Raw genomic sequence first — 11,231 nt, 5'->3', positions numbered from 1 at the left:
CGTCAATCAGGAAATGACGTATATGCGCTTGCGTTGAGTTCCTTTACTTCCAAAACAACACGCGTGCTGTTCCAAGATGTCCGCGCCTATGGAAATAGTTCTGAGTGCCGATTCGGCTGGACAGCTATGGAACTGTGCCGTTTTGGAACTCCATTCGGGCACAAATCTCTTGGCCTATCGAGGTGGCAATACTTCTTCGAGGTCACTCACAGTTTTGAATGGAGAGTACATCCTCGGAGCCCAACTCGGGAAAAACTTCATCAACGTGTGGGAAATCCAGAGAAAGGTAGCTAGGTAACGTTGGTTAGCTTGCTAGGGGCGCGAGCGCTGTTCATAGCTCTCTGGAGATAATGCTCTGAAAGGTCTCTGGACATAGCTAGCTAACGTTACATATGGCTAGTTTGTTTGTTCGTATGTCTGTCCGGTTAGTTTAGCAAGGTGGCTAAGGTTATTCATTGTGAAACGTGTTTTCTGTCGTTGGCTAGATACGGATAGAAGATGGGCCTAACTGTTACACATGGGATGAATGCACGATTTTTTAAACGAAGGACACATGGAGTGTCACTTAATCAGTGATAGAGATGACCAGTTGTGGTGTTCAATTCTAGTCCTGAATCACAAGGTATACAGGCCTTTGGCTTTGTTCTAGTCCAGCACTAACACACCTCATTCATCTAATCAACAGTTTTTGGGCTTGAAGAATATTGGGGCAGTGATGGTACACACCATAGTACTATAATGACAATACAGTTGACTGTCAAAATAAAGGAAACACTTGAGTAAATGAGGGCTACAAAGTATATTGAAAACTGGTACTTCAACACAGGTCTTGCTCCTGGGTTAATTAAGCAATTAACATCTCATCATTCTTAGGGTCATGAAAAAAACATGCATAGCTGCCCATTATTTTGTCTACCATGGCTAGAATAAGATATGTGACTTTGAAAGAGGGGTCTCAAAGAAGGGGGGTTTAAAGGCTGTATGTGTGTCAATCACCAGGTCTCAACCCAACTGAACACTTATGGGAGATTCTGTAGTAGCACCTGAGACAGCATTTGAAACTGTTGTGGTGAATATAAGACCCAATTTAAGTTGTTTCCTTTATTTTGGCAGACACCTGTACATTTATGGTGTGGAATTATGTGTACATTAATTTTTATGTGAACTATATTGTTCCAGTGGGTGAACAAGATGTGGGGGTCATATTAAAATGCTGACATTCGTTTTATCTGTAGAATGAAGCAAACATGTTTTTGTGGCAGTAGTCTCAAAGGTTGCCTGAATTAATGAATATCTATAGAATTAGATGCAAATACCGGCATTGGCTACAAAGGTAATGGAACTACATATCCCATTCCGATATAGGCTGACACGCATCAAACATGTACATCTTTTTTTATTTCAGGATCAGCTGCAGCAGAAAATTGTGTGCCCTGGGATTGTGACATGCTTGACTGCATCCCCCAATGGCCTGTACTTGGTGGCAGGCATTGCTGATGCCATCTACTTATGGGAGGTGAGACAGATATGTGACCGGCCGCCTCGATCCGGTCTTATGTAGCAACATTTGAAATTGTGTTTTTTACATTGGATAAAAGTAGAGACTAAGCTAGAAAGTGGTATATCATACACTGCAGTTGAATAACAATTGAAGTAATTCTGCTTTAAAGTTGATAAACTTGTAACTCCACTTTTGAGAAAATGGACCATGAATATTTTGGTACTCCTACTGGAGAGCTCTTTGTTGTCTACACCCATTCAGCATCATTCACACCCTCTTAAGCCTCAGCCCCACCCATCTCTTTAAGGATTCACATGAGGTAATTTGCTAAACAGAGTGATTACTAAACAGCCAAAGATTTCAAGATTAAAAGTGGTGACAGTAGTAGCCTACAATAAGGAAAAACAGCAAGTAAAAATACACTTGGTCTAGTCCTTGGCCTATATCCTAATCTGACTTTGGTGCAGGTCATATTCTTCACGTTACCGTCTCTGGTAAACACACACTATATAAAATAAAAAGTTGAGTTGTCACATTCACAGGATACAGAAGGTGTACACAGTACAGTGAAATGGTAACTTGCATAGTAGCAATATCAAAAATGGATAGTGTCCAGATACAAATATTTTATAATTATTAGATGGCGCTTACCTGACACGCTTGTCTAAATTGATGGATCATGTGAAGGAAATGCTATAACCCCCCCCCCCCCCCAGCCACATTTCGTTAATGGATGGGTCACTATTGTCTAGACATGTACACATGTTCATGAAATACTATAGATGTCCATAATCATCCCAAGACACACTTGGCTAACTTGATGGGTCATGTAATCATCTGGTGAAGTGTTTTTAGACATGCAGTCTCTTTTCTTTTGTTTAGACATGTACTAGTAGCTAGCTAGCTAAACAATGAACCAGCATAATCCCAACTCCTACTACTACCAACCAATACAAACATCATAGCTGTAGTGTGAATCTGCAGGTAGCTAAAGCTAACCAACCAGGTTCAATGTTTGCTTGCTAACATTAGGCTATAACTAAGAATGCAAATGGGTTCTGATTTGAATAATATTACTACACAGATCATACACGTAACGTTAGCTAGCGAGCCAGCAAGCTAATGTTCGCTAGCTAGCGAACAGTCCGCTTTAAACTGCAAAGAAAAATACTTTCTGAAAAAACGTATATATCTGAAAATGTAGCTAGACTCTTACCCGTATAAATGGATGAATGCTTCACGGCAGACTGAACTGTTTAATTCCGTTTTGAGTGTAGCTACATCTTGTTTGGCCAGTGTTTTGTCAAGTCACTCTGGTTCACACTGACCGTGGTGTGTGCAGAAAGTAGAAAATCACTTTTTCCAACTGATCTGTCAATAGCGCCTGCTAAATTCAGGGTATCAATGCTGAGAAAATTTGCCAAACTTTTGTAGTTCTCGGTGGTTGTTATATATTTCAAAAACGGCGTGGTAGAAAGGACTATCAACACACACTGAGAAGTTCACGTTATAAACAGAAGCATGCTACATGGCAGACCAATCCAAACTTATCTCCCCGCATGTCCAGCCCATCCATTATTTCAGCCAATAATGGCTAGTGGGAAGGTTCCCTCTTTTTCCGTGGCTAAACCAACTAGGCTCGTAATTTAACAATTTTACTTGTATTTACGGATGGAATACAAGTTTGTTATTAAGGCACATGAAAGTTCACATGTTCCAGAAGGCATTTCTGCCCCAAAAATAAATTTTTATAAAAAATTGTTGACTTTCAAATGCCTCCTGTGAAGTAATGTCGTGACATATGCCTAGTTTCCTGAAATGAGTCGCATATAAAACATCAGCAAAAGGGATGTCATAGTTATTCAAATTCACATTTGACTTTAAGTTGTGTAATGTGTATGGAATGACTACGCTATGGCTGACATGTGTACTCTTCTCCTCAATGCCTTTGTACTACTTTGAGGATAACATTATCGGTCCTGTACTGAAGTTGTGAGGAAGCTTCAGCTAGGCCTAACGTTTGCCCTAAGGAGCTGCTGTTAGTATCAGCAAGGTCACCTTTGTCTCACCAGTTTCAAACTACTTTGTCCTCACCATAGACTGTTTTTTTTTATGAGATGTGAGAAGATTACTCTCATGAAATGTAATTTTAATCACATTTAGTGACTGTAAATCCTTAATTTGCTGTTTGATTTCCTCAACATCTGTGTTTGACGGATCAATAAACACAAGTTATAGCTTAGTAGGTTTTTTTCAGCTTTCCAAAAGTAAAGTGTGGTTTCTCATTATCTATAATTTGATTGTAACAGCATGACTCTCATAAGGCGATATACTCCATTGGTCAGTGAAATAATTTTATCACTGTATGAACATCTAACTTCTCTCTCGGCTAAGTGGCATTTGATGTTAATGAAATTGTCATTCTAGGTTTCCTCTGGGAATTTGCTGGCCATCTTGAGCCGCCATTACCAAGACCTGACCTGCCTACGCTTCAGTGACGACAGCAGCCATTTCATCTCAGGAGGCAAAGACAACCTGGCACTGGTCTGGAGTCTAGCCAGGTACAAACAGCTCTTACACTGGAGTGTGTTAATTACGCCGACACTGTTTAAACCATTTTCTCCAAACGCTGTTGAGTAGGCTTGGACGGTATCCAGATTGTCATACCTTCATACTGAACTTGTGCCATACCTGGATATTCATTAATACCCGCTCTGAACATAAGGGGTGCTGTTTGAAACCCCACTGATACTCTGATTAATCCTAAGGTTAGCAATGCTAACAAGTACATGTAAAATCTCATAGACAATGCTAACTAAATGCTAACACATTTTGTCATTTCTGACCTAAACTACAGGGGCAAAAAAGGGGCAAAAAAGTATTTAGTCAGCCACCAATTGTGCAAGTTCTCCCACTTAAAAAGATGAGAGGCCTGTAATTTTCATCATAGGTACACAGACAAAATGAGGGGGGAAAAATCTAGAAAATCACATTGTAGGCTTTTTAATGAATTTATTTGCAAATTATGGTGGAAAATAAGTATTTGGTCAATAACCAAAGTTTCTCAATACTTTGTTATATACCCTTTGTTGGCAATGACAGAGGTCAAACGTTTTCTGTAAGTCTTCACAAGGTTTTCACACACTGTTGCTGGTATTTTGGCCCAATCCTCCATGCAGATCTCCTCTAGAGCAGTGATGTTTTGGGGCTGTTGCTGGGCAACACAGACTTTCAACTCCCTCCAAAGATTTTCTATGGGGTTGAGATCTGGAGACTGGCTAGGCCACTCCAGGACCTTGAAATGCTTCTTACAAAGCCACTCCTTCGTTGCCCGGGCGGTGTGTTTGGGATCATTGTCATGCTGAAAGACCCAGCCACGTTTCATCTTCAATGCCCTTGCTGATGGAAGGAGGTTTTCACTCAAAATCTCACGATACATGGCCCCATTCATTCTTTCCTTTACACGGATCAGTCGTCCTGGTCCCTTTGCAGAAAAACAGCCCCAAAGCATGATGTTTCCACCCCCATGCTTCACAGTAGGTATGGTGTTCTTTGCATGCAACTCAGCATTCTTTGTCCTCCAAACACGACGAGTTGAGTTTTTACCAAAAAGTTATATTTTGGTTTCATCTGACCATTTGACATTCTCCCAATCTTCTTCTGGATCATCCAAATGCTCTCTAGCAAACTTCAGATGGGCCTGGACATGTACTGGTTTAAGCATGGGGACATGTCTGGCACTGCAGGATTTGAGTCCCTGGCGGCGTAGTGTGTTACTGATGGTAGGCTTTGTTACTTTGGTCCCAGCTCTCTGCAGGTCATTCACTAGGTCCCCCCGTGTGGTTCTGGGATTTTTGCTCACCGTTCTTGTGATCATTTTGACCCCACAGGGTGAGATCTTGCGTGGAGCCCCAAATCGAGGGATATTATCAGTGGTCTTGTATGTCTTCCATTTCCTAATAATTGCTCCCACAGTTGATTTCTTCAAACCAAGCTGCTTACCTATTGCAGATTCAGTCTTCCCAGCCTGGTGCAGTTCTACAATTTTGTTTCTGGTGTCCTTTGACGGCTCTTTGGTCTTGGCCATAGTGGAGTTTGGAGTGTGACTGTTTGAGGTTGTGGACAGGTGTCTTTTATACTGATAACAAGTTCAAACAGGTGCCATTAATACAGGTAACGAGTGGAGGACAGAGGAGCCTCTTAAAGAAGAAGTTACAGGTCTGTGAGAGCCAGAAATCTTGCTTGTTTGTAGGTGACCAAATACTTATTTTCCACCATAATTTGCAAATAAATTCATAAAAAATCCTACAATGTGATTTTCTGGATTTTTTTTTCTCATTTTGTCTGTCATAGTTGAAGTGTACCCATGATAAATTACAGGCCTCATCTTTTTAAGTGGGAGAACTTGCACAATTGGTGGCTGACTAAATACTTTTTTGCCCCACTGTATACAAGTAACTAAAAAGAATGCTCCACAGCTTGCTGCACCCACAAAACAAATATCAGCCAGTGAGGCTCTTGATCCAGGAGGTGATTCTCTGCTGTTCGCAAGCAGATACTTGATTTTGGAAGAAGCTAACCACTTAGCCAGATAGCTAACTAGCTACTAAATTAGCAAACCGGATGCACAACTGTAGATTATTCAGCACATTTTAGACAGTTAACTTAGTAGTTAGTTATAAGATATCTAGCTGGCAAACATTTAGTTGTGAATTCCGTACGGTAATTAGATCACCTGGCGCATGCTGCACAACAGTGAGTGACTCGCATGGTTCCTGTCTCTCATCGTTGTGTGCCTGTAAACAAACACCACATGACGTGGCTGGGGACTACCGTAATATTCCTAATGTGACCGTAATATTCCTAATGTGACCGGTGAAATGAAGAACGCAATGAATGAAAAGTACGAAGATGTATGCACTCACTACTTACTGTAAGTCGCTCTGGATAAGAGTGTCTGCTAAATGTAAAATGTTCATCTCCTAACGTATTGTACAAGTTGACTGCAGGTATTTACTTAAAGTAGTTTCAAATATTCACATTTATTTAAAAAACTTTAAAGAAATCGATTATTGATGGTATTGAAAAACCATCCCGCTGCTGGGGGGAACCATGGCTACTTGATGGCAGAGGTAAGAGGGGATTTCTGGCAGCTGATGAATAAAAAACGTATTTTTAATTCTGCCGAGAAGTGCTTTTATGATCCGAGAGATAACAAGTTACACAATTTACTCAGATTCTCATCAGATTGTCCAAGGTAACTAATTAGCTAGCTTTGTAATCCTCTAAGTGTAGACAACCCTAATAATAGATGTGCAGTAGTATGTAATATTTCTTAACTAAGATATGCTAGCTAAATCATTTTAGGGGTTAATATAGAATTGGCCTAATATGTCAATGAGACCAAGAAATAAAATTCAACTGTCCTTGATTTTCAGATGAGTTTTAAAGGAAGAGAACATAATAAAATTCATGCATTTTGGAGTAGAATGTCCTTTAAAAAAGTCACCAGAAGTTACCTTCTCACAGTTGTTCAACAACAACAAAAAACATCTCCCCAGGAAGACTCCACCCGTCTTTAAGTGTTTGGCAGCTGATGCACATCTACAGTGGCAAGAACGTTTGTGAACCCTTTTGGAATAACCCGGATTTCTGTAATTGGTCATAATTTGATCTGATCTTCATCTAAGTCACAACAATAGACACTTAAAACACTTAACTTATAATTGTGTTATTAGTTTTTGATATATTTATTGAACACACCGTGTAAACATTCACAGTGCACGGTGGAAAAAGTATGCGAACCCTTGGAATTAATAACTGGTTGACCCTCCTTTGGCAGCAATAACCTCTAACGTTTTCTGTAGTTGCGGATTAGACCTGCACAACGGTCAGGAGGAATCTTTGACCATTCCTCCTTGCAAACATGTTTCAGTTCAGCAATATTCCTGGGATGGTGTGAACCCCTCTCTTGAGGTCATGCCACAGCATCTTAATCGGGTTGAGGTCAGGGAGGCGTATTTTCCTCTGAAGCCATTTGTCGTTGTCCTGCACCTGAGCTTCAACCCTGCAAAATGTATTGATAAACTGGAAATAATTTTCCGTCGTTGATAGCAAGCGGTCCAGGCCCTGAGGCAGCAAAACAGCCCAAACCATTTTAATTTTTAAATTTTTTTATTTCACCTTTATTTAACCAGGTATTTACAACTGCGACTTGGCCAAGATAAAGCATAGCAGTGTGAACAGACAACAACACAGAGTTACACATGGAGTAAACAATAAACAAGTCAATAACACAGTAGAAAAATAGTCTATATACATTGTGTGCAAAAGGCATGAGGTGGTAGGCGAATAATTAAACATTTTCAGATTAACACGAGTGATAAATGATCAGATGGTCATGTGCAGGTAGAAATACTGGTGTGCAAAAGAGCATAAAAGTAAATAAATAAAAACAGTATGGGGATGAGGTAGGTAAATTGGGTGGGCTATTTACCGATGGACTATGTACAGCTGCAGCGATCGGTTAGCTGCTCAGATAGTAGATGTTTAAAGTTGGTGAGGGAGATAAGTCTCCAACTTCAGTGATTTTTGCAATTCGTTCCAGTCACAGGCAGCAGAGAACTGGAAGGAAAGGCGGCCGAATGAGGTGTTGGCTTTAGGGATGATCAGTGAGATACACCTGCTGGAGCGCGTGCTACGGGTGGGTGTTGCCATCGTGACCAGTGAACTGAGATAAGGCGGAACTTTACCTAGCATGGACTTGTAGATGACCTGGAGCCAGTGGGTCTGTCGACGAATATGTAGCGAGGGCCAGCCGACTAAAGCATACAGGTCGCAGTGGTGGTTTATGTAAGGTGCTTTAGTAACAAAACGGATGGCACTGTGATAAACTGCATCCAGTTTTCTGAGTAGAGTATTGGAAGCTATTTTGTAGATGACATCGCCGAAGTCGAGGATCGGTAGGATAGTCAGTTTTACTAGGGTAAGTTTGGCGGCGTGAGTGAAGGAGGCTTTGTTGCGGAATAGAAAGCCGACTTTAGATTTGATTTTAGATTGGAGATGTTTGATATGAGTCTGAAAGGAGAGTTTACAGTCTAGCCAGACACTTAGGTACTTATAGATGTCCACATATTCTAGGTCGGAACCATCTAGCCCAAACCATGATGCTCCCTCCACCATAACTGTCCACAGAATATTTTTCCAGTAGCGCTGTGGAACATCCAGGTGCTCTTTTGCGATCTTCAGACGCGCAGCAATATTTTCTTTGGACAGCAATGTCTTCTTCTGTGGCGTCCTCTCATGAACACCATTCTTGTTTAGTGTGTTACGTATTGTAGACTCGTTAACAAAGATGTTAGCATGTTCCAGAGATGTCTTTAGCTGACACTCTAGGATTCTTCTTAACCTCATTGGACATTCTTCGCTGTGCTATTGCAGTCACCTTTGCAGGACGGTGACTCCTAGGGAGAGTAGCAACCGTGCTGAATTTTCTCCATTTATAGACCATTTTTCTTACCCTGGACTGATGAACATCAAGGCTTTTAGAGATACTTTTGTAACCCTTTCTAGCTTTATGCAAGTCAACAATTCTTAGTCTTAGGTCTTCTGAGATCTCATTTGTTTGAAGCATTGTTCATATCAGGCAATGCTTCTTGTGAATAGCAAACTCAAATTGTGAGTTTTTTTTTATTTTTATAGGGCAGGGCAGCTCTAACCAACATCTCCAATCTTGTCTCATTGATTGGACTCCAATTAGCTTTTGGAGAAGTCATTAGCCTAGGGGTTCACATACTTTTCCCAACCTACACTGTGAATGTTTAAATTATGTATTCAATATAGACAAGAAAAATACAATAATTGGTGTGTTATTAGTTTAAGCACACTGCTTTTCTATTGTTGACTTAAAATTGGATCTGATCTTCATATATGACCAATTTCCGCTAGTGGGACAACTTCTGGTGAAATTGGAGGGCGCAATTCAAATAAATTATGCATATTAAACATTTAGGTACGTACAAGTGTCTGATATTGGTTGAAAGCTTAAATTCTTGTTAATGTAACTGCACTGTCCGATTTACATTAGCTATTGCAGCGAAAGCATGATATGTGATTGTTTGAGGACGGCGCCCCACATCAAAATATTTTTCCACCGGCAACTGTTTCATAAATTCACAAATAGCGATTAAATATTCACTTACTATTTGAAAATCTTCCTCTGATTTGTCATCTAAAGGGTCCCAGCTATCACATGTAGTTTTGTTAGATAAAATCCTTCTTTATATCCCAAAAAGTCTGTTTAGTTTGTGCCTTGATTTGAGTAATCCACTCGTTCAACATGCAGAGAAAGTAATTAGAAAATCTACATCTAAACTTTGTTTCAACAAGTCAAAATACGTTCCTATTTACTCCTCAGATACCCTAAAATGTAATCAAACTATAATATTTCTTACGTAAAGAAGTATGTTCAATAGGAAACCGATTTTAGCAGGTGCGTCCTGTCTTTATCGCTCGTACAAACACGAATTTCCAAGACTGTCCCTGCACTAAAACTGATATTTCTTATTCATTTTGGAAGTTACAAGCCTGAAACCTTGAACATGGATTGCTGACACCCTGTGGAAGCCATGGGAATTGCATCCTGGGAGCTAGAATTCAGTTTGCCCTTATACCTGCCATTGTAAGAGCATGGTCTCTTTCTCAAAAAAAAGGTGGTTGGTTTTTCTTTAGATTTTCTCCTACCCTAACCTATCTATTGTGTTATATTCTCCTACTTTATTTGAACATTTCTACAAACTTCAAGGATTTTCTTTCCAATGGTACCAATTCTATGCATATTCTGGCTTCAGGGCCTGAGCAACAGGCAGTTTACTTTGGACACGTCATTCAGGTGGACATTGAGAAGAATGGGGCCTAGCCCTAAGACGTTTGAATTAAAACTCATCTGAAAATTGATGACAGTTGAATTTTATTTCTTGGTCTCAATGACATATTAGGCCAATTCTATATTAACCCCTAAAATGATTTAGCTAGCGTATCTTAGTTAAGAAATATTACATACTACTGCACTTCTATTATTAGGGTTGTCTACACAGAGGATTACAAAGCTAGCTAATTAGTTACCTTGGACATTCTATTGAGCATCTGAGTAAAATGTGTAACTTGTCACTCTTATCTTAAAAGCGACTTCTCGGCAGAATAAAAAAAAAACAACATTTTTTGTTAAATCAGCTGCCAGAAATCCTTTCTTACCTCTGTCGCTTGTCATCAAGTAACTGGGGGCAAATGGAATTGTTCTCTCAATGTAGTTTTTACATTTCTACATTACTGACTCACGGTTGGACGCACCTGGCTTTGAAGTGACAGGTGACGCTTGGTTAGGCTTATACTATTGACACTTACGCTGCTGTATTTCAGGCTATGTTATCCAGTGCGACATAATCACATTTTGTGCTTGCCAAATCGAGAGAACATTAAATAGGTTCCACTGCTTTCTCTGAACCTTCAACAAAAAGGGGACAAAAACCCAATTGTAATTTTTATCACAAGCCCATCCTTAGGATCTGAATATTTAAGGAGCTTCTGATCTCTTAATCTCAGTGAAAAATTGGATTAGTGCTTTGGTAATTGGCAGGCAGAGCAATGAACTGGTTTACTGAGTTTGAGTATTTAATCAAGAAGATGTGTAAGCTATGAAACATTGACAGCTACTCCTCTCATTTAAATTTTT

At 39.9% G+C, this 11,231-nt stretch overlaps 1 protein-coding gene across 1 annotated transcript in view; it reads left to right on the top strand.

Annotated features, from left to right (window-relative positions):
- The first annotated feature begins 41 nt into the window (after window positions 1–41).
- The window catches only part of LOC139409056 (WD repeat domain 18), a 79,222-nt gene continuing 68,032 nt past the window's right edge, over window positions 42–11,231 (top strand). Inside the window, exons 1-3 of the mRNA XM_071153720.1 lie at window positions 42–286; window positions 1,406–1,516; window positions 3,929–4,062. Coding sequence (XP_071009821.1) covers window positions 77–286; window positions 1,406–1,516; window positions 3,929–4,062 — 455 coding nt within the window. The 5' untranslated portion in view covers window positions 42–76. The remainder of the gene's footprint in view (window positions 287–1,405; window positions 1,517–3,928; window positions 4,063–11,231) is intronic.

Source organism: Oncorhynchus clarkii, chromosome 5 (genome assembly GCF_045791955.1).
Source record: "Oncorhynchus clarkii lewisi isolate Uvic-CL-2024 chromosome 5, UVic_Ocla_1.0, whole genome shotgun sequence".
NCBI classification, from domain to species: Eukaryota; Metazoa; Chordata; class Actinopteri; order Salmoniformes; family Salmonidae; genus Oncorhynchus; species Oncorhynchus clarkii.
The sequence above is the reverse complement of the archived record's forward strand: the minus strand, read 5'-3'. Positions and strand labels throughout refer to the sequence as shown.